Here is a 24,989-nt window from a genome sequence, read left to right as displayed (position 1 = left end):
CAGTGGTTAGAGCGTTGGCCTGTGGTCTGGAGAGACCCGGGTTCGGTTCCCACTAAGGGCACGTACCTCGGTTGCAGTTTGTCCCCGGCCCTGATTGGGTCGTATGGATGGCGACCACTCAATGTGTCCCTTTCGCATTGATATTTCGCTCTCTCTCTCCCTCCCTCCCACTCTATCTGAGCAAAATATAAAAAAAAAAAATGTCCTTGGGTGAGGATAAAAAATATATATATTGAATTAAAATAACTACTTAATCTTGAAAAAAGATATAAACTTATCAGTGACTTATTTAGAGGCAATGTGTAAATTTAAAAATAGATAAGCATATTTTCTATTTTTCTAGAGTTATGAATTTATAAATGGCTTATTCTGAATTTTTGTTAAAGAAGAATAATAGAATGAGGGAGTCAAGAAATGTTTTTTTTTTTTTTAACACAGGACCGATTTAAAACAAATGATCAAAAAAAAATGCAGTGCTAAAATATGGTAATCATGTTTCATAAACTATCTTTTAGGCATCCATTTATTCAAACATTTTCTGAAGCAAACCCTGTTTGGTGCTTGAGGATTTAATAACCTTAAAACTATGAGAAAGACATACAAATAAAATTACGGCAAAGAGGGATAGCTAGGATATAAAATTTTAAGTGCCCATTAAGTATTTGCCGAATGAATTTTATTTTTATTAATTTATTTTTGTTACAGATGTTTCTCCTTTTTTCCCCATTGATACCCTCCTCCCCATCCCCCCAACCCTGTCCCCAGCTTTGTTGTCCATGTCCATTGGTTATGCGTACATGCATAAGTTCTGTGATTTATCTCTTCCCTCCCCCCACCCTCTTCTGAGGGTCATCAGTCTGTACCCCACTTCCACGTCTCTGGGTCTACCCTGTTCCTCAGAGTGTTATGTTCATTATATTCCACAAATAAGTGAGATCATGTGATATTTGTCTTTTTCTTTGCTTTGCTAAGGATAATACTTTCCAGGTCCTTCCATGTCGTCTCAAAGGATAAGAGATCTTTCTTTCATATAGCTGCATAGTGCATTGTGTATATGTACCACAGCTTTTTTTTTTTTTTTTTTTTTATCCTCACCTGAGGATATTTTTCCATTTTTTGTACAGATAGAGTGGGAGGGAGAGAAAGGAAGGGAGAGAGAGTGAGAAACATCGATGTGAAGGGACACATCGAGTGGCTGCCACCCGCACGACCAACCAGGGTCGGGGACAAACTGCAACCGAGGTACGTGCCCTTAGCGGGAACCGAACCCGGGTCTCTCCGGACCGCAGACCAACGCTCTAACCGCTGAGCCAAACTGGCCAGGGCGTACCACAGCTTTTTTATCCATTCGTCTACTGATGGACACTTGGGCTGTTTCCAGATCTTAGCAATTGTAAATAGTGCTGCTATGAACATGGGGGTACATATATTCTTTCTGATTGGTGTTTCAGGTTTCTTAGGGTATATTCCTAGAAGTGGGATCACTGGGTCAAATGGCAATTCAATTTTTAATTTTTTGAGGTAACACCATAGTGTTTTCCATAGTGGCTGCACCAGTCTGCATTCCCACCAGCAGTGTACTAGAGTCCCCTTTTCTCTACACCCTTGCCAACACTTGTTGTTTGATGATTTGTTGATGGCGGCCATTCTGACAGGTGTGAGGTGATACCTCATTGTTGTTTTAATTTGCATCTCTCTGATGATTAATGATGTTGAGCATTTCTTCATATGTCTCTTAGCCATTTGTATGTCCTGTTTGGAGAGGTGTCTATTTAGTTCCTCTGCCTATTTTTTAATTGGGTTCTTTGTCTTCCTTTTGTTGAGTTGTATAAGCACTCTATATATATTGGAAATTAACCCCTTATCTGATGTATCACTGGCGATTATGCTCTGCCATACAGTGAGTTCCCTTTCCATTTTGATGGTTGTTTCTTTTGCTGTGCAGAAGCTTTTTAGGTTTTTTGTTCGTTTGTTTGTTTGTTTTTTGTGGTACGTGCCCCTAGCGGGAACCAAACCCAGAACTCTGTGGTCCGCAGGCCTATGCTCAACCATTGAGCCAAACTGGCCAGGGCAAAGCTTTTTAGTTTGATGTAGTCTCACATGTTCATTTTTTCCTTTGTTTCTGTTGCCTTAGGTGATGTATCAGTGAAAATTCTGCTGTGTATGATGTCTGAAATTTTGTTGCCTACATTTTCTTCTTGGATTTTTATGGATTCACGAGTCACATTTAAGTCTTTTATCCATTTTGAGTTTATTCTTGTGTATGGTGTAAGTTGAATGTCTAGTTTCTTTTTTTTGCATGAAGCTGTCCAATTTTCCCAACACCATTTATTAAAGAGGCTGTCTTTACTCCATTGTATACTCTTGCCACCTTTGTCAAATATTAATTGAGCATAATGTGACCCTAAAGACTCCATCAAAAATCTACTAGACTTAATAAATGAATTTGGCACAGTGGCAGGATACAATATTAACGTCAAGAAATCAACGATATTCTTATATACCAATGATGAACTCACAGAAAGAGAAACTAAAAAAAACAATCCCATTTACCATCATGGCAAAAAAATTAAGATACCTAGGAATAAACTTAACCAAAGAAGTAAAGGACCTATTTGCAGAAAACTACAGGACATTGAAAAAAGAAATAGAGGAAGATAAAAAAAGTGGAAGCACATACCTCGTTCTTGGATTGGAAAAATTAACATCATTAAAATGTCCATATTACCCAAAGCAATCTATCCATTCAATGCAATTCCCATCAAAATACCAATGACATAGTTCACAGAACTAGAACAAATACTTCAAAAGTTCATATGGAACCAAAAAAAGACCCCAAATAGCCACAGGAATCTTGAAAAAGAAGAACAAAGTAGGTGGGATACCAGGTTATACCACAAAGCTACTGTAATCAAACAGCCTGGCACAAGAACAGGCATATAGACCAGTGGAACAGAACAGAGAACCCTGAAATTGCCGAATGAATTTTAAAAGTAACAGGAAGGAAAGCCTGTGAGCCCGAGAATCCAGAGTGGGGTATGTGTGGTACAATGGGTAAAGAAGTAAAATGCTAACAACAGCCTGCCACTTGTTGTATGGCTGACTGTACTGCAGGTAGTGCACTTGGTTACTACTCCTTCGAGCCAGGCTCTGAAGCAGGTATTACTACGATTTTACAATTGTGGGAATGAGTTTAGAGACTTGAAGAGGTAGGGAAGCTAAGTGAGATTTGAACTCACATGTGCTAATAACACAATCAGTATCTGCTGCTCAGCACTCTGTTAAAGTGAACCAGGTGGCCCCCACACATTCCTCCCCATCGTCTCCATTGTGATTCACCACCACCTCCACCACTCTTGCCCTCGCTGTGCTCCAGGCACTAGTACCTTCCTTCTGTTTCTCATGTCCTTTACACAGGTTCTTCCTTCTGTTTGGAAGGCTCGATGCCCTATACTCCCCACCCCAATCCACACACATTCCGACTGATACATGTTTGAGAGGGGATGGAATCAATAAATCCTCTGAGCCTAATCATCTTGGATGAAATAGTGAAACTAAATTTATTTTTAAACACAGAAAAAGAATTTAAAAATAAAATTAGGGAAGCCAAGAAAGCATCCCTATCCACACTGGAAGGGAGTAGTCCTATTTATGAAGAAGTTATTTTAAGGTATCCATGACAACAGATTTTAAACCTTTAAGAAAACACACTTGGATTCTTGTCTATGAATTCACTTGTAGTAAGGAGTCATAAACTAAGGTGCGCTGAGATTTGCTGAATGAAATAAAACTATGAAATCTTTTTCTACATTCTTTTTAGCACTCAGCATGCTGTCAATCCTAATTTATATCTGAAATATTAAATCTCTATAGGTAAGAACTCAGTGGGATTCCTTACTTTTAATTGTAGAAAACACTTACCTATCCAGAAAGATAGGTAAAGAGGGAACCAGAGTAAAACTTTTACATCTCATTTTACTAGAAATGCAAGCTTCCAGAACATTTAACTCATTTTAATATATAGGTGAAGCACTATATTCCAAAGCTGTATCACTGCTTTTTGAATGGGATGAACTGCCAACTATTTATTCATTAATTTGAACATGAAGAAGCTACAGCTAAGCTATAAAAATGAATTAATAACAGTTACCCTGGCTGGTTTGGCTCAGCTGTTGGGAGCATCGGCCTGTGGACCAGAGAGTCCCGGGTTCTGTTCCCGCTAGGGGCACGTACCAAAAAAAAACAAAAATAACAAATAACAGTCAATTATCCTACTTGCTTTCTAAGTAGATTGATTTTTTTTTCCTCATCAATGAATAAACAAAGAAAACCCTGGGTTCTTGTAAGTACAATTCAGAATCAAATAACGTAGCTCAAAACTTACACATTAGTGCCTGACACACACAGTAAGTGCCTAATAGTATTATCACAAACGATCTGTCATTATCTCCATCATACCCCGTATCATCAGCTGGGCAAATCAATAATACTAACTATATAATGTTCTTTAAATATATTATAATGTACATTTACTTTAAAATAAGTTTGGGGAAAAAATTCCATTAGAAGACTTAACAATGTATTTTTCCCAAGTTCCAAATCCTGTGAACTGAGGAAAAACAATGGTTCTGAAATTAAATTAGCTTTTGTATCACTTTATTTTTTATTTAAAACATTTTTTTCCTTTATAATTTTAGAAAGAGAGGAAGTGAGAGGGAAAAACAGAAACATCGATGAGAGAGAATATGGACTGGCCGCCTCCTGCATGCCCTCACTGGGAATTGGGCCCACAACCTGGGCACGTGTCCTGACTGGGAATCAAACTGGTGACCTCTTGGTACACGGGTTAACGCTCAACCGTTGAGCCACACCGGCCGGACCTTCTGTATCACTTTAAAACCTGACTATAGGATATCCCTTTAAAACTTGCACATAGGGTATAAACTAGTTGCTTTAACCAGATTTCAATTCTCAATAGTAGCAGTCTAATTTCCTATACATACTACCAACTAAATAGAAAATTCAAATGAAATCAAAGCACTCTCTCTGGGGCACTAGATTTGTATCTAGCGAAACTTTTGTTTTGAGTAGGATTTCTAGGTCTTATGACTCACTCAATTAAGAACAAAAATCCAGTACAATTATTTCTGTCAACCAAGCACCTACGACATTCAAGTATAGATAGGAGAAAGGAACATGGCAAAGGCAAAGCAATAAGAGGACACTGGGGAAAGGGGAGAGCAGCTTTTCTATATTCATGATACATTTGCATGTATTTCAGAAAGACGACAATTCTCTTTTCTCCTGTTAGTGGAAATATAATGGTGTGAGTTTTTTGGCTAAGAGCCTGGAACCATGGGGAAGAAAACTAATATTTACTGAATATCAACTATGTACCAGAAGTTTTGCTTACATATATTATCTCATTTGAGTAGTTCTAGCTCACATCAGATTTCAGTACCTACCATATAGTACTTTCTCTTCTCTCTAATCACCTAGCTACTCCGATAAATCCAGGTAGGACACAGGATGAATCTTTCAGATGTTTATACTTCTTTTATTTGTCTTGGATTTGCCATTATTTGAGGCTTCTGCCATACTCTGAGCTAAGTGTTTGCCCTTTTGCTGCGGGTGTCAACTCTCAGATTTCTCTCTCTCCTACTTCTTCTATGCTACTATCAAATTCTCAGCACTACCTAGAATTCCATGCCTTTAATAGTCCTCAGTCATTCAACCTGCATGCAAGCCGTCCCGTTCACAGGCAGGTGGGGACCACAAAGGGAAAAGGCCCTGAGACGCTAGGTAGTGACAAAGTAAAACACAAACCCAGATTTTCTCTCTCCTACATCAGGGGTTTCCCTAGCACACCTCAAGGTCTCCCCAAAATACCCTCTCAATCTCCCCTTAGATCTTTCTAAATATTGAATTCATTATCTTATTCAAATAGACATTTCAGAAGGGCTTGTTTTTCTGTTAGGAGTCATGAAATTTTTGAGAAAAACATTCCTTAATCTGCTAGATAACTAACTAAAAAGTAATTCTGCATTTTTCTCTGAGTGATGGAACTTCTAGGGAATATAAGTAAATGTTAAGAGAAAAAGAGACCTTACTTACTATAAAATAAGTCTGGAAATGCCACATTAAGAAAAGTAAATCGAGGTGTCTGCCAGGAGCTGAGGGGAAGGGGAAGGGGAATGTCAGTTCTGCAAGAGGAAAGTTCTAGAGACAGATGGTGGTGATGGTTGGGCAAGATTATGAATGTCTTTGGTGCCAATGAACTGCACATTTAAAAATGGTTAAGATGATAAGTACTATGTATATTTTACTACAATCTAAAAACCAAAAAATGTTTTTTTGTTTTTTTTTTAATTCTGACGTTTCTTCACTGCAACACTTCTCAGAATCTTCTATCTGCCAAAATGAATTTGTGACTCCCCAAGGGGAACAGGGAGGAGCCTTTACCAGAGTGTTTGGGAGTGGTCTACTTCAAAAGACTGAACACACAAACGTTTGTTAAACAAGGTGCTAGGCTAGATGCTACAAAAAATACAATAATCAAACCAGTCTCTAATTCTACAGTATACTGGTTTTACTTGGAACTTGGAAAAAATATATTGTTAAGTGTTCTGATGAAATCCCCCCCCCAAACTTATCTTATTATAACATATTTAAAGAGCATTATATAGTTAGCATTACTGATTTGCCCAACTAATGATGGGGTATGATGGTGATAATGACAAATCATTTGTGATAATAGCATTCAACCAACCACCTCAAGAGGCAGTGAGGCTGACCCAAGCAAGTCACTAAAATTCAGGTTTGTTTACTGATTTTTAAAGTTGTTGGGCATGGTGTGTTGATGTAAACCTAAGAATGTAATGAAAAAATGAGTCATCAGTCCTATGGCATAGTATTTTATCATAAAAATGTTGAAATAGCTATCATTAAAATTATGTATTTACGTCGACTATTAGAGGATGCCAAAGTAACTCTTCTCTTTACAGCATAACTGTGAATTAAATATTTGTATCACTGCTGCATGAAAGGATAGGCTATACCCAGAGATGGTCCTTGATATGAGAATAAAATCCATATAAGATAGACACCTTAAAAATACATGACTGGCCCTGGCCGATTTGGCTCAGTGGTTAGGGAGTTGGCCTGCGGTCCAGAGAGACCTGGGCTTGGTTCCTGCGGGAGGCAGCCACGTACCTCGGTTTCAGTTTGTCACTGGCCCCGGTTGGGTCGTGCAGGAGGCAGCCACTCGATGTGTCCCTTTCACGTTGATGTTTTTCTCTCTCTCTCCCTCCCACTCTATCTGAACAAAAAATGGAAAAATGTCCTCTGATGAGGCTAAAAAAACCCCCACACAATTGATAAACGCTTGTCTTCCCCCACAAGGTTTAAAAAAAAAACAACATGAAAAATTAGTTTAGACAGGCTGCGATTAGAAAATAATTTTAATGTGTACCTTTGCCCTATAAAAGAGAAACTAATGGTTCTCTGAGGGATTGTCCTGGGTGACTGTTACAGCTCTGATATCATCTAATTAGCATTAAATAAAAGGCCATGTTATTTAGAAATATAACAATTTTATTATGTATAATAAAAATATACATAGGATACATACATATTCAGTAATGACCAATTCGTTCCCATCAATCACACTTTATATTTGAATTAACAGAGGTGGAATGATGCAAACCACCGCCTCCATCGCCTCCTCACTCGCTCTGATCCTGAATGCCCCATTCACCAATGCCTACTGAAGCCACACTACTGAACCATATTCTTTTTTTTTATCCTCACCAGAGGACATTTTTCCATTTTTTGTTCAGATAAAGAGTGGAAGGGAAAGAGAGGGAGAGAGAGAGAGAGAGAAACATCGACGTGAAAGGGACACATCGAGTGGCTGCCACCCTCACGATCCAATCAGGGCCGGGGACAAACTGAAACCAAGGTACGTGCCCTTAGCGGAAACCGAACCCGGGTCTCTCCGGACCGCAGGCCGACGCTCTAACCGCTGAGCCAAACCGGCCAGGGCGTGAACCATATTCTTAAAAGGTCACATATGATCACTTAATAAAAAATTCAAACAGCTTCTTCTCATTTCTCAGCTTCCTTTGTCTCTCCATAACACTTGACAAATTGAATTCCTTCCCTCTTGAAAATATTTCCTCGTGATGTTTCCATGTTTCTGGAAGACTAGCCGCTATGAGGTATTCTGGGGGGAAAGGGGTCCAGCAATCGAATAAATCTGCAAAGCATTACTTCATATATTCCCCTCTTGGAGATTTGCCATGTATGTTAACAGATTAAAAACCGAGAGATTGTTGCAGTGAAAAATTAATTTAACTTTAATAGAGTTGTAGAATTTAACCACAGAACCAATTTTCTTTCCTATATTTCCTGTTACTACACCACAGATCTAGTGTTTGGTAAAGTATACCCCGAGAAATACTGTATCTACTTCTTTGAGCCTCTCTTTTAGTTGATTTCTCCTTTTGTACTCCAAATGTGGGCTTCCAAGGTTCCCTTCTCCTCCTTCCCCAACACTCTGTCCTTGAGAGAGCTGTCCACGTCCCAGGCTTCAGCTGCTCCCTATCTGGAACATTCCCAAACACATTCTCCATGGAGCACCACTTTTATTCTTCCAACTTCCAGCTGGCTGTTTCTAACCAGGGAGCCTGCTCGCCCCTCAAAATCGGTATGTTTAAATTTGGACTTATCTTACTAAATAACAAGTAACCCTCCTGACTTACAATTTCCGCTAAATTCTCTTGGTTTCCCAGTCACTCAGGCTTGGAAACTCGGAGTCATCATTTACTCTGACCTTTCCTCCTCTCCCCTTCATCACTTACCAAATTCTTTAAAATTCTCTCTGCTGCCTCTCATTCCCAGTCCATCCTGCACAATGCCAACACTTTCAGCAGTTTAGAATTTAGTCAGTGTGCCACAGGTTAAACACAGTATTTTCCATGAGGTACACAGTTAATTGTCATACAACCTCATGAGACAGGTACTCTTTCTCCAAGTTGTTGATGGCAAACTTGGACACTAAGGTTAAGTAACTTCTGTAGTTCATAGCCCACACTTCTCAGTCCAATCCAACTACTAGTGTTTCCCTACCCAAATTCTATTCCAGCCAAATTGATGTATTCATTATAAATCCTATCCTGACAAGAATCACAAGAGTGACTCCTCTCACTGAAGTTCTAAGGCCTCCTTTGATGCCTATGTGATCACTCTGGCCTACACTGCTCACCCGTCCCTCAGAATTCCTAGCCAATCACAGGTGAGATCAGGGAGACTGTGTGTGTCCATGTTTGCCTGGGACCATTCTGATTTACATTTGTTTTCTCACTATCATGAACAGGGTCCTCTTTTATACTCAAAAGTACCTCAATCTAGACAATAACTTATAAGGCCATCCTACACATATATCATTTACTGAAGCAAAAGATACTTTATGTATGTATTTTAACTATGCAATTAAATCACACTCCACGATGGAAAATCAATCTTAAGACTCCTTAATAGTTCTCTTCTTTCGGAAGTTGCTAACGTATCAACAGCATGTGTGGCTACAGAATGATTTTGGACAAGAGGTGCCTGGCTGTGTTTTGTTTCCCAATTAAATTCTGCTGTTAGCTCAAAAGAGGAAAAATATACATTTTAAATTAATTCATATAGTTAACCTTATATAGTTAACTATGCCTGAAAATTAGTAGGTATTTAATAGATTGGAAGATGAATGAATAATGTACCAGAATATTCCAGACTATAGCCAACATTTCCTAAAATATTTATTTCAATAATGTAAAGGTAACAGGATACTTTCAGTATAACCAGGAAGTGAATCTACCAACAATTACCAAGAAAAAATGTACTGTAACATGTTTTACTGCTATACAGAGTTGGGTGATGACACACTATTTTCCACACACAACTGCCATGGAATACAGGCCCTGAAACAGACCACAGTGATAATAAATTTAAGCTGACCTGAGGAAGAAAAAAAAAAAAAGATATTTAAAAAATCATCCTACTCTTTACAATATGTTTGTCAGTCCACTCATTATTCAAAAGTGATAGCAAGCTCTCCTGTTTAAGAAAAATACATTCTGTCTGACTATAAAGAAAACGATTGTTTTAGGCTGCCTGTGTTCTACAGTTCTATTCAGCTTCCACAGACAATTTGCATCAACCTGTGACTAGTGATACTGTCCCTTAGTGGTGTCCCAGATAGCCATGACCTCATGTGCTCTTAATACTGAAGTTCTCATTTATAAATTAATGTCTCTGGGATAATCATGAATTCTTACTTGAATGTAATTGTGTTATATTAGTTATTGTTTATTAAAATTTTAAATCCAAATAAATAATTTATCAGTTTAGGGTTAGCATGACAAATTATTCAGGGGCAGAGCTCTGCACAACAAGCAGAATTAGATGGGTAAATGTGACAAATGCATCAGCATCAGTATATAACATTAAATACAATCACCAGTAAAATATAGCACAGAATCCTGCAACTGTGCAGCACATACTATCTAAGCTAAGAATGTTAATCAATATAATCACTGAGTGCTATTCATTTCAAGAAAACCCTGCTCATAAAAAGCAGTTACAGAATATAAGTCCAGCATCACAAAAACATTTAGTATTACGATAGAGAAAGCAAAGCAAATGTTAGCAGATGGCTTCAAAGACAGGAAATAAAGAAAAACAGAAACAGAAAGTAGTAAAGTAGCAAATTAAAACTAAAAAAAAAAAAATTGACAAAGGAAATAGTTAAGCAGAAAAACAGATGAACTCCTTGGAAAAAGTAAATGACTAACAAACAGGAAAAGAAGAAATATTTAGAAACGGGGAAGGTTGTTATGAGCATATTAGACAATTATCTAAAAACAAGGACATGAAAAGAACAGAATGCACTGTCATCAGAGAAACAATTCAAGAACTAAAGGACCATGGCACTGAGTTAGAACACATCATATTATATTTTTAGAAAAATTGTCTCAAGTTATAAAGAAACCAGAATACAGTTGGAAATCCAAATAAATTAATGCGGGTGATTTATGTGTGACAATCCTCTGATTTGGACTATATGCTGAACAATGTGTTAATTTTTTGTTGTTGTTGTTAATCCTCACCCTAGGATATTTTTTGCATTGATTTTTAGAGAGGGTAGAAGGAGGGGGGGAGGGGCAGAGAAAGGGAGAGAGAGAAACATTGATTGGTTGCCACCTGCATGCACTCTGACCAGGGCCAGATTGAACCTGAAACCCAAGTATGTGCCATCGACCAGGAATCGAACCCAAGACCCCTTTGGTGTGCGAGCCAATGCTCTAACCACTGAGCAACACAGGTCAGGGCCAATGTGCTCATTTTTAATCAGTGAAATAGCCTACATTCGTGTCTATAAACACAACTGCAAGAATATGTGAGGAATTTCAAAAATTGCTAATAACAATAGCTCAGAATAACACTATAAAACAGATATAAAAGTCAGGTAAAGATACTAAATGAGTTTCTGGACCTCTCATTAAAAGAATTAGATTTTTATTTTCAGAACATTCATGACATTAATGTTTGAACAATTATCAATCCATAATATACTGTCCTTATTCTATCTTCAAGTTTTAAAAAATATGACTAGGATATAAAATGCTTTCTTAGGAAATATAATAAAATTCGTTTTTCCCAGTTTCTTCAAAAGTAATTCAACAATGCTAAGAGGGACTGTATAATAACACTACACACACGCACATGCACATATACCTATATGTATGTTGACCCTTTCTGGCCTAGCTTAGTTATTTTTTTTTTTAGGTGGAAACTAAACAGCCAGGTAAAGGTTAATTTAATTTAGAGAATATAATAATAATTCTAGGAGTTAGAAGAAGATAAGAACATGGATTCTTCAATAAGACAGGCTGCTAGTAGATATGATTTTAAATGGTATTTTGATCACAACTATTTTTCCACAGCTACAGTTAACAGGTTTTGTTAATGTTTTTCCTTCTGCAGTTAAAAATTTTCCTTCTGCATCTCTTCTCCCCCCTGCCCATATTCATCTGTCAACACCCTAGTTTAGAGCTTTATTGTTAGTTCAGTAAACCACTAACTGGTCTTCCTGGGCTTTCTGTACCCCTTCTCTCATGCATCTTGCTCTAGTTAATCCTGTGCACTATAACTCATCCATGCAACAAACGTTTATCAGGCACTTATCATGGACCTACTGTGTGAATGCTTGAATATTCAAGACCTACCAAAGCAACAGAAATCAGCAGGCAAGCTTCCATATGTGCTTCTGAGATCAGGAAATTGGCTACGCATCTGATTATGTTTTCTTGCAGCAGTTGTGGGGAAGAACTAATCGCATCTGGACCGCAGAAAAACAAAGGCAGAATTCTACCCAAAGTTACTGTTATGATTATTGTCTATTGGAGCCAAGATGGTCTTTTCTTGGCACTGCTAAGTGGTAAGACTGTAAACATTCATTCCACATTCCTATATTCATGCTATTCACCCATGAATGGAGTTAGTGGTTTTGATCACATACATAATGTGCACAGGACTTAATGCCTTCCAGGAAAAACTCTACTACTAATGGTTTTAACCTAGAAAATACCAAATATTTTGGACTCTAACCAATTCTAATTTATAAGCTTTTATGTCCCAATGCTTCACATTTATAAATCCATTGTTTGTAACCTGGATTACATTTCTACAGAAAAAGGCTAGATTCGGTTTTCCAGGGAATTCCTAAATCTATTTCATCTAATAACATGACTAAAATGTACCTAATATGCAGTGAAAAGTAGTAAAATTATTAATAATCACAAAGACCCAGATTCTCTTTCAGGTATTTTACTTACACTGACTCATTTAATCCTCAGAGCAACTGACAGGAAAATTACTATTAATATGCCCATGTTTACAGAAGAGGAAACTATAGTAGAGACTAAATAACTGGTCCAAGGGCCAATAGCCAGGAAGTACCTGAGTCGGGTTTCCAACCAACACTGGGTCCAGGGTCTGTCTTCCAGCCTCTACGTTCAATTGCCTAGAACCATTCAAAAGTTTTAGGTAGTTTAGCCTGCAGAGCATCCAAATTTTTAAAAGTACATCATGCTTTCACTTCAAATGACTCATCTCACAATTTAAGGTTCTTCTGAAGTCCAAGGGTTTCATTACTTTACTCAATCACTGTTATTTCATGAACTGCTTACATTTGTATACACACAATTTACTTCCAGGTCAGTCTATATGGTCAGAGACCCTGGACAAGCTGAAGCATTTAGGCTGGCCCACTTGTCTCCAAAATATATGTTTTCTAAATAAGTAAACCTGAGTTGTTTGGCTTAAAATAACAACAAAAACAAAAGTCTTGGAAGTTAACTGCAAGGGCAAATATTGCCATTACTTTTAATCACTCCAGAAATACATTGAATTAACTTTTGACTCCAGTTTTTAGTGTTGTCTTGTACGTTATATTTATTGGGGCAATATTATCTCTTGACATTTCCATCTGTTCATTTTCTGTCAATTTCCCTCTGCCACTGATCAGAGAGGCAATGGTAAGAAAGGGATGAATTCTTGCTTGCAACCTCAACAGTCAGACTGAACCTGTTTTTCACAGATGTTATATCAATGACTCTATAAGAGGCAGGTCCCTCAGAAGCCTCCCTCAAACCTAAATGATCACTTATGCACCTCCAAACAGGACACCTTCTGCCAGAGAGTTGTCAAAAAGTATATACAAATCACCCATCTTTGTAGTCAACAATTGTAATAAAAATTTTAAAACCTTTCAAAATAATCAAAGATCAACTTGATATGAAAGGTGCTTTTATTTTGTGTGGGACAACCTGATGACCATATGTAGAAACTCTGACACTGAGATTCAAGTTTATTATTAGTATATATATATTACCTAACTTTTTGCCTACTCAAAGAAAAGAAATCTCTAACCCTTAATCATGTGGTTACAACATTGACTAGACTTGGTATTTATCTGAACCTTAAGATGTGTAAATGAAGGTCTGTAATAAAATTTTTAAAAAGATGTTGTAAATGTCTTTTCATACATCTATACAAGAACCTCAAACTTGATAGAATATGAATATTTTCATCTATTTCCTATCTTTTTGAGCTACAATTCTTTTAGGTGATAAAACAGTAAGTGATTTAATCTTGAATCCCTCTCATGACTTGATCTGAATTTTAATAAATACTGGTCAGGCCATTCCATTGAATGTTATTTGCAGATTCTTTCAGCTTTTTCATTAGGGACTACCTGTCATATAAGAGAACATGGTTTGTTAAGTGTCTCTTTTCTTTAACCAATGCCATTTCAACTATAGTGCCATGGAATACACAGTTAATATATTTATAAATTAATTAGTATAAATACCTTATGAAAATACATCCTTATCAAACAGGATCTAAAGAAAAGCAATTTGTGATGCATTTTTCTTATTCTCCATATTTTAGCACCTGTGTTCTGTTGGTTTTTGTATTCCTATATAAAAAAAGATATTTCGCCCTGGCCGGTTTGGCTCAGCAGTTGGAGCATCGGCCTGCGGACCAGAGAGTCCCGGGTTCGGTTCCCACTAGGGGCACATACCAAAAAAAAAAAAGTTATTTCTTCAGCCCTGGCCAGGTGGCTCAGTTGGTTGGAGCATTGTCCCATACACCAAAAGGCTGTGGGTTTGATTCCTGCTCAGGACACATACCTAGGTTTTGGGTTTGATCCCTGATTGGGGCACATGGGGAGGCAACCAATCGATGTTTGATGTGTCTCTTCCACATTGATGTTTTTCTCTCTTTCTCTCCCCTTCCTCTCTCTTTAAAATCAATAAAACTATATCCTCGGGTGAGGATGAACAAAAAAAATCCCCCCTCCCAACATTTCTTCAGGTCAGAAAAAAGGAAGAGAAAAGTGTGCTAGATGTTTTGCTAACTTGTGAAAGAAACATAATGCTGACAGGAAAGAAAAAAGGCTTAGTTTACGAGTAAAATATGTTTGAGGAGTACAGACAGAATCTTAGAATTAAAGGAGTGTAATGTCTCTATCGGATGTTTCCATCCAGTGATCACCCCTAATCTTCTTCAAGCTCTCCTAACACAGTTATGTCCCAATGGCCAGGGCAGTACTAGAAACAGACTAGTACTCTTCTAATTCTACAATGACATTCCCCAATATATTTTTAAATCTAAAATTTAATTTACATTACATATACTACCTATATGCATTTGGGAGGCACTTTAATAACTGTTACTTTATCTTTTCAGTAAATTATAAGAACTTAAAGTGCTGTAAGTCTCATATTTATATGTAAGTAGTAATTAGCTTCTATCAAATGAAATGGTTATCCTTGATTTTTCCTTTTCCTAACCTTGCTCGATTATTTCCTACCCTATATATGAGATCTGCCATACATTTAGGCCTATAAATCCTTTGAGTGTTAAAATTGTAAGTTATATCTCCTTGCTAAGATGGTAAACTCCTCAAGGGCAGGAATCACAATGCCTTGTGTCTTCACTTCCTTCTTCTTTTTCTCTCATCATTACCCATTTCACAGTGAGTATTTGTGGTAGCATCATTATACATGATTAATGAAGGCGCAGTACAAGTACTGAACCAGCTGATGATCCTCCCTAACTGCATCGATAAAACCATCAGGGGCCATTAGACAGAAGGAGAAAATACCATGATCACCATGCGCAGCAATGCAGTCTCTAACAAGCCACAGCAACTACTGAAGAGGCGACCCTAAAACCAGCAGCTACAGCTCAGCCCACAGGCTTATGAACAATCCTTATTCCAAAGACTCAAGGTTCTCAGAATGTCTGCAATCGTCCTACAAATTTTTCAGTCTTGAAACCATTATTATTTCGATCATTTAAACCCAAATAAGGCAGCCAGAAGCATGTATAATTGGAAAATATGTGGAAAACAAAACACTTCTAGGTGGTCTTACTCTGCTGTAGCACAGTTATTACATAAAGTATATGTGAATTACTGCTCAAGTGGAGGAATTTAGCAAAGAATTGGTGATAATAACAATAATAAGATTCAATGACTGCTTACCATGAGTCAGAAACTTCTAACTAAAATTATATAAAGCAGATATAATCTTTTTTCCAGATGAGGAAACTAAGATTGAGGTTAAAAATCCTGCCAAGTGAACTGAAAGACTGAATACAGACCTGACTACATCTCTCTGAGCCCAAGCTCTTAGGCTAATGTAGGGTTTCTCGACCTCAGCAGGATTGATATTTCAGACCATAATTCTTTGTTGTGGGGCTGTTTTGTGCATTGTCAGACGTGTAATATTATCCCTAGTGTCTCCCCACCAGATGTCAGTGGTACCCTGCCCTCCAACAAATCATGACAATAAAAAAATATCCCCAGACACGGCCACATGCCTCCAAGGGGAAAAATCACCTTGGTTAAGAATCATGGGACTAAGCTCTTTAACCGTTGAAACACAAAGACAATGTTCTTGGAGAAATCTAGTTTAATTACCCATGTCTATCATGGGCAAAGGGCTGGCCTGGAGACAGAGTTGTTTGGGCACAGCTAAGGCAAAAGGGTGCCATATATTTACTGACTCCAGTCGAATAATGCCTTTTAAAACTGTAGCGAGATATTTTCTTCATTGTGAATGTGAAGTGAGAAGCTCTTTAGCTTAAATACAGACTGTATTAAAAAATATTTTCTTTATTCCAAAATTTGTTTCTGTGTATATATATCACATGGCCACTTACTGAAAAGATATACTGGCCTTGGCTTTGACATCTCCCTTAACATCTGCATATTCACAATTCTTTTTTGTTTGTTTTGTGATTAGCAATGCTTTATTTGATAGCTTTTGCATCAATGGAGCAGTTTTGGGGTCTTACAATAACAACCTCTATTGATTTCCCCACTGTGGGGTGGTATTTCCCAATTAATTTTTAATATACACTTCAATTATAATTATCAGTGGTTGTAATATGTAGTGTATCTTAAAAATAATGAAATCACAAAGAGAGAACAATGATATCAAAAAGTAACTGGTCAGAATTTGAATTTAGGTGTTTGAATTAGTAAGTTTATAGTATTCTAATTCCTTTTGCACAAAAATGCAACTACTCTTAAAGAGAATATGGGTACTATAAACTTCGTATAGTGAATATTAATATTTATAGAATTCATTTTCTATAGTCAGGGTCTCTTTTTGCTGTTGTGTATAGGAGAATGACAAATAAACTGGAAGTCAGGAGCCTTGGATTCTCCAAATCCTGCCTTTTATACAAGCTATATAGTCTTACAGATTACATATAGCCTGACTCCCCACCCATAATAAAATGGGAAGCTGGGCAAGAACCTAGCTCGCTGGTCTAGTTCCCTATACTGCGTTTGAGTTCTGTAATTCTAGTACTCCATACTTAGATTCTCATTGCCTTTACCCCTTCACTTTCACCTCCCATCTAATTACTGTTTTTAACCACAATTCTACATCCAGTTTGCCATATTAATTCTATGAATTCTTGAAGCTCTTTTTTCTCCAGTAGTTTATATCCAGTAACTGTTTTTATTGTTGTCCATGAAGTATAAATTAGTTTAGTAATTGTGAACATAGTGTCAAGGGGAAAGTCTTAATAGCATCACTGCTTCCTTGAGGCCTGTATTTGATTTAACAATAATCAGCTTTGCTTGTAGTTTTGAAAAAAAGCAAAAAAAACCCCAAAAAACACCAAAAAAAACAAAACACCTGAGGAATTCAGAAGACAAGATGGAAAAGTTGATCAAGGCTTTTTAACAATTACTACTTGCAAGATTAGCAACAAATAAACCAAAATATTTACATTGGTCATTGCTGGGTGGGAACAATATAAATTGCTTTTCTGTAACTGTAAAAAATATTTTCTGTAATTTCCAAATTTTTAAAAGAATTATCTATTGCTGCCCTGGGTGGTTTGGCTCAGCAGTTAGAGCGTTGGCCCGAGGACCAGAAAGTCCCGGGTTCGGTTCCCACCAAGGGCACATACCTCGGTTGCAGTTTGTCCCCGGCCCCGGTTGGGGTCGTGTGGATGGCAGCCACTAGATGTGTTTCTCTCACATGGATGTTTCTCTCTCTGTCTCCCGCTCTATCTGAAGATAAATGCAAAAATGTCCTTGGGTGAGGATTAAAAAAAAAAAAAAAATGATCTATTGCTTTTTAATGCATTATTCAATTAATAATCTACTTCATGAATTATTTGAAGTGGGTATAAACCACAATTATCATTAACAAATATGCGTTAAACAGCTTTTATAGTACTTTTAGTAGGTATCAAATGTATATAATGGAATTCTGAAAGCCTGCTTGCTAAAGAAAAAACTAGGGGAAAAGAAGTCACTGTGTAGGCAGCTTTATGTATTCTAGAGCCCTTACAACTTTTACTATTAAATATTTAATATATAGTTCGCAAATTAACTTTGCATCAAACTTACTAAATGGTGCCACACTCTGCTTACTTCTCTATGTATACTCAATGAATACAGGGCATATATGCCCATTTAATAAACTTAAAGTATATCTTACTATTTTATTTATTTTTATTTTTGTTATCCTTACCCAAGGACATTTTTCCATTTTTTGTTCAGATAGAGTGGGAGGGAGGGAGTGAAGGAGGGAGAGAGAGAAACATCGGCGTGAAAGGGACACATCGACTGGTTGCCACCCGCATGTCCCAACCAGGGCCTGGGACAAACTGCAACTGAGGTACGTGCCTTTAGTGGGAACCGAACCCAGGTCTCTCTGGACCGTAGGCCAATGCTCTAACCGCTGAGCCAAACCGGCCAGGGCTATCTTACTATTTTAAATAATTATAGAATTTCAATTGCTGTATATTTGCCTTATGACATATTGCTGGACATATTTTTGTTTATGCTGAGTCCTTAATTGGAAATACAATAATGACATCATTATTATAGAAAAATAACTTCCAATTTATTGTACATGGTATTGCCTGTTCAAAAATACACCCGCACACAAAGTTCATGAAGACATTTTAATGTTATTACTCAAAACCCTAGATTTTTCCAGTTTACTATACAGCCTGGGGTTGGTTATCAGCTCTATCAGCTATTACCAGGATGTTAATATCTGTAACATCCTGAACATACTACATGACTGACTGGGAGATAAGTTTCTCAGTTGTAACACCACGACTACCAATATCTGTTTTATACTGTTGAGTGTGCAAAATGTTTTCATATATTTTAATTCAATTGATAATCATACCACCCTCATTTCCTCATTTTGCGGCTGACTCACCCAAGGTCACATGTCTGGTGGCAAGATCAGTGCTTATATACAGATTAATAGCCTACCTTCTCAGAATCTGTTTTGAAGCTGAAATGAGACAATTTGAATGTGAGTGTATTTTATAAACTTTTCGTAAAAATGTAAAGTAGCATACTATTTATCTATAAACCCTTATTAGGAGGTAGTAATTGTATTCAATAAAGTTATATTTAGAAGTTAGTTCGAGTTAGATGAGTTTTAAAGTTTTCTTTTGCTATCATAAAAGTTAATTAAGAAAACCTTTCCACCATCTAAAGACTATTAACATTTTTGACACAGTGTGATCATGCTCAATAGTATATAAATGTTCTTTCTTTTCCCTCAAATAATATAGGAATATCTCCATGGTATTAATCATGCACTCAGAAAAAGCAAATTAGCACCTACTATGGATATACTAGGTATGTAAACAAGCAAACAAACAACAACTTGTGGGAAAATGCTTAAAGGATACCAACAGATACATGTCATATTAGTTCATTTCATTCCTTCCTAAGGAAAAGTACTTTGTTGTTGTTGCTAATCCTCACCTCAGGATTTTTTTTTCCCACTGATTTTTAGATAGACTTCAAGGCCCCTGATGATTTTGATGTGTACCTCTGGGTAAGATTTGTCTACTCTAGTATACTATAGCTGCACCGTTCAATATGGTAGCTACTACTCGTCATATGTGGCTACTGAATACTTGAAATTAATTTAAGTTTAAATCTGATATATGAGATTCAGTTACTGGAAAAGTTTAAGTAGATTTGGAATTTGGGCCCATATACTTTTCAACTGTAAATTTTATAAAATGTTTTATGAGTATTTCTAATGAAGATTTAACATCTGAACTGACAAGTGCTGTAAGTCGATTTCAAAGACCTGGTATGAAAAAATTTAAAACACCATAATAATTTATATTAATTATATGTTGAGATAACATTTTGATATGTTGGGTTAAATACATTAAAAATAATTTCATCTGTTTCTTTTACTATTTTAATGTGGCTAACAGAAAATTTAAAATTACATATATTGTTGCATTGTATGTCTATTGGACAGTGCTGTTCTTTAAAGAATCTTTTTTTTACCCTATTATATTTAATTGGAGAAAGCTACTATATTACTCAATGTCTCCTAATAAAGACCTATGCAAGAAATTTCCCTCAGATTTCAGTGTCAAGAGAAAAAATTTCCTGTTCCTAAGCAATTGGTATAGTTTTATTTTACAATGTTTTGTAACCAACTAATAGTAAGAAATTTGTATCAGAGAAACTACCAGATGTGGCCACTTAGGGAGTATATAGCTTGCTAAGGGTTGAGTTAATCCGTTTTAAATTGTATCTAAATTAAGAGAAACTACACTGTTAATGTTGAATTCTGAAAATTGTCTAGGAATAAAGTATATCAAATTGGTTACAAGAATTTTTGCTATTTGGAGACTGTTATTTTCTTGGTCTTGGCTAAGCTCCAGGGAGCAAGGATTGCTGTACAGATAACCACTAGCTAAATTAGGGATTATTTATACTCAATTGTGATTCAAGATATGGAAAATATGTTATCTTGCCTGCATGTAACAATTCTCAAGATCAAGAACAAAACTGTCGCAATGCTGCTATGCTGTTTCCTCTTTATTCCCAACATGTTGTGCTGAGGACTGTTCAATTCCAAACTACAGAGCTAAATGTTACTTCAGTCATTATTTATTTTATTTTATTTTTTGGTATGTGCCCTTAGCGGGAACTGAACCTGGGTCTCTCTGGTCCGCAGGCTGACGCTCCAACTGCTGAGCCAAACCGGCTAGGGCTTACTTCAATCTTTAAAATCACAGGTAGAAGGTGAATAACTAAACTTAATTTCTTATTGGTTATATTTTACTCATTTTGGAATAAAGGAACAAAAACATTTTCAAGTCTTAGATTTTGAATGTCAATATAGCTCAGTATGCTATATAATGTTTAATATGAAAATATAAATGGTAACAACTAAATTTGTTTCTCTCTTTACTTTGCCTCCTGTTTGACAGATCTGTAGAGGCAGCAGAAACCTTAAATTTTTTAAAATATGATTAAGTCATCCAGGCTTGCTCTTATGTTTTAATCACTGCTTTAGACCCTCCCATCCTTGAAGGTTGAGGGGTGCAGGTTAGATGCATTGATAAGGCTAGATGCATTGATGGGGAATGAGAGAAGGGGTTGGTAAGAAATAGAAAAAGGGCCATAAGCAAGATAGCTTAAATGTATTAGAAAGGAAAGGGTTTCTAGAGGTTTTGATTTTTAAAATATCAATCTTGAGATCCAATTCTAAAAGCAGAAAGTAATCACAGATTAAAAAACAAAACACACACAAAAAATAAAACTCCAGTCAACACATCATAATCGAGTTTGATAAAAGGGAACTCAAGTGCAAATTCCCATGTACACGTATAAATGCAGGTATAAACTTGTGCGTGTGGCCAATTCCTACTTTAGTCCAGAACTGGGCCAGGGTTTTAGGAGATGGGAGAATGGGCAACTGCATAAATGGTATCCTGAAATAAAGAAAGCCAAGGATTCCAAATGAAACTTGATTCAGATACATTTTTTTTTTTAACTTTTGCTTTTATTCAGTTCAAGAGCAATAGAAAAATAAGTCCTAGCTTTAACTGTTTGCAAACATTTATTTTTATCTCTCCATTAACTCTTAATTGCATCAAGGAGTGAAAAAAGGAAGAAACAAAAAAAAAAAAAAAGAGAAAGAAAAAACCCAAGACAAAAAAACGAAGAATGAGAAAACAGCCATATTTTTACCTCTAGTTCAACACACTCACAAGCTTTCTAATTCAAGATCAAAAAGTCTAAAATTAGAGTGACTAAGGAAACAAAGACACTAACACATCCTCTTCAGTCAGGAAAAGAAAGTTAATAGTATCTGTAGAGCCTTCAAACCACAGGAATTCAGAGGCACTTAACATCAATTATTTAAAGAACTACTAATCTATTAAAGAGCAAAGGAAAAAGAGAACAAACTAGATCACTCGACCAGAGAGGTACAGATACTATTTATTTTCTTCCTTTCCCTTCCAATAAAAGAGGAAGACAGCAACCTAGTGATTTCCCAAATTAAAAGCCAATCAATTTCCTGAATGATATTTCTCTATTCAAAAATGATCACTAAATCTTGACATAATTTTTTTAACCTTTCAAAAATAGGTTGTTACATATTTTAGATTTTATTTCATATAACATGTATGTTACAAGTGTGCTTGTAACTCAGCATTAGTGGCCAATGTATAATAGTTTTTAAATTCTGACAGCAGTCAGTCTTTTTTACTTCTTTTAGAGGTAAGACAGAAAAACAGAGAACTAAAGAATGTTGTCTAAAGTAAGATTTAAAAAGAACTTTTCTGTCTTCTCCACTTCTCAATGTTCGTAAGACAAAACCACTTTTAATGCCAAATACATTTTGAAAGGTTAATTTTAAGTGCCTTCAGTTCATATTACTAAAAGGTAGCATAAAAATTTGTCTTTATATGCTTTATAACTCTATGTTTGATGATATTAGGTAATTACTGTTAATTTTGAAACTATGATGAGTATTCCGGTTGTTTTTAAAGAGTCGTATATCTCATACATATACATCAAATACCATATATAGTATTTGGAATTTGATTCAAAATAATCCAGGTGGAGCAAGTACAGCAGATTACAGATAAAACCTTATTGACCATTAGTTGATAATTGTTGAATCTGGGACATGAGTACATGAGGTTTCATTATACTATTCTCTCCACTTCTGTATATGTCTGAAATTCCTCATAAAACTTAAAAGAGTGCTTACAAAATCCTGCCCAAGTGACTCAATGTTATAATCTAAAAGAGTTGACTCCACTGGTAAAAACAGTAAAGGGACTGAGAAGTACAAATTGGTAGTTACAAAATAGTCAGGGGGATGAGAAGTACAGTATAGAAAAAAATATAGCCAGTAAGACTGTAATAACTATGTATGTGTTAGGTGGGTACTGGAAATATCAAGGGGAGCACTTTGTGAAGTATATGACTGTCTAATCACTATGCGATGCACCTAAAACTAATACAAACTAATACTGAATGTAAACTGTAATTGAAAATAAATAAATAAAAGAGTTAAGTCCAACTGTAAAACTGGTCTTTTAGCTTCGAGAGAGAAAATAAGAAATACACAATATAAGACGAAAGAGAAAGGCCCAGTAAGGTTGTTTGGCTGCAGTATGTATCATCCATAGCAGAAATCTTGGAATAAAAACAGTTACAGAGCTCATAAGAAACAGAGTTGCCTATGAATAAAAGAGTGAGCCAAGTACATAAACTAAGGAGATTGCTATAAGGATACTACCACATATCTGGAAAAAAATTAACCTACCTATTCATGGAATTGAAAAATTTGATCTAATAAAGCAGTTATATTTTTTGGCAACCAATCCTAAATAATTACTGTTTAGTTATAATAGTGAATTAAAATACTAGGGCACTACATAGTACATAGATTTTTTATGAGCAGTTTTCTAAAATAAAATGTGTTATTTTTACCAAAAAGGACATCATTTAATGACAACGAGAGAGCGGGGGGGGGGGGGGGATCATATTAGCAGTTTGACAGAGACAATTTTGAAAGAATCAAGGACCAATCCCCCACCCCCACCCCATCCCTGCCCTCAAAAGAATTAATAAGCAACATTCTGTCAAAGCTGATTAAAAGACCTGAGACCTCCATCACTGGGGATAACTCAAGAATAATAAGCCCTTTTCCTCACTCCCTACCCCCTAGATGTTTCTACAGACAACTGCAAGGATAAAATGTCAACCACTTCAGAAATGTAACAGATTCTACATATAAGCTTAATAGAATGATTTATGGTGTTTGGATAAGCCTAACAATGCCTCTTAACTTCCAACACACAGTATTTTGTTTCATTTCTAGAAAGAAGCTTCTCTAATGAAGACCCTAGTGACAGTGGTATGTTAGTGACCCTCCAAAAGAGATGTACCAGAGATTAGCAGAATCTGACTGAGAGGACCTTAGACTTTTATAGTAACACAGAATGAATTCTAGATTTAGACTACTCCCAGATTCCTTGCAGTCCTGGAGTTTATTGTACATTCATGGTTTCTGTAGTTGAAATAGTACTAGACACTTAAAAACATTATATTAAAGGGTTTATTTTTTCCCTTGAGTTATCTTCCACTATACTTTTTTGTTCTTTCAATCAAAAGAATCAACTTATGAACACTGCTCAAATCAGCATGTAAGGTTATGACCATGATAACAAACTGCATATGGATAGTAAAGTCAACCCTTTAGCTTATTTACTAGTATTTGTTCAATGAATACTGCGTTTTTGCTCTATAAGCTTATCATATGGGTACATAAAATGAACTGCCTAGTGTCTAATATAGATAGTATTTAATAACACATACAATACACCTTCCCAGAACTCCAGAGATGTTACATTGTTACACAACAGGCTTTGGAAACAGAACTCCAGGGTTTGAATCCTATTTAAAATCTTGAAAATAAAGTAAGACTGTTCTACTTATTGCTTTGCAGATAGTTAATTCCACCAGGAGCTTGAAGACTGACCTTTCCAAAAGAACATGCTAACTTCTTTGATTGACTTTCTAAACAAAATGTGTACATTTT

The 24,989-nt window shown here is 36.3% G+C and overlaps 1 protein-coding gene across 3 annotated transcripts in view; it reads right to left on the bottom strand.

Annotated features, from left to right (window-relative positions):
- UBL3 (ubiquitin like 3) overlaps window positions 1-24,989 on the bottom strand; it is a 71,961-nt gene that overhangs the window by 24,459 nt on the left and 22,513 nt on the right. The window contains exons 1-2 of one of the 3 annotated variants that reach the window (XM_036251912.1): window positions 13,009-13,082; window positions 12,276-12,388 (exon numbers count right to left, since the gene is read on the bottom strand). The exons of 1 other annotated variant lie outside the window; for it this stretch is intronic. In XM_036251912.1, the coding sequence (XP_036107805.1) occupies window positions 12,276-12,308 (33 nt within the window). In that variant the 5' untranslated portion in view covers window positions 12,309-12,388; window positions 13,009-13,082. Of the gene's footprint in view, window positions 1-12,275; window positions 12,567-13,008; window positions 13,083-24,989 lie in introns of those variants that run through there. One more of the 3 variants, XM_036251914.1, reaches the window with a different exon arrangement.

This window comes from Molossus molossus, unplaced genomic scaffold (assembly GCF_014108415.1).
Source record: "Molossus molossus isolate mMolMol1 unplaced genomic scaffold, mMolMol1.p scaffold_m16_p_10, whole genome shotgun sequence".
Taxonomy (NCBI): Eukaryota; Metazoa; Chordata; class Mammalia; order Chiroptera; family Molossidae; genus Molossus; species Molossus molossus.
Note: the sequence above shows the minus strand (reverse complement) of the source record. Positions and strands in the feature narration are given on the sequence as shown.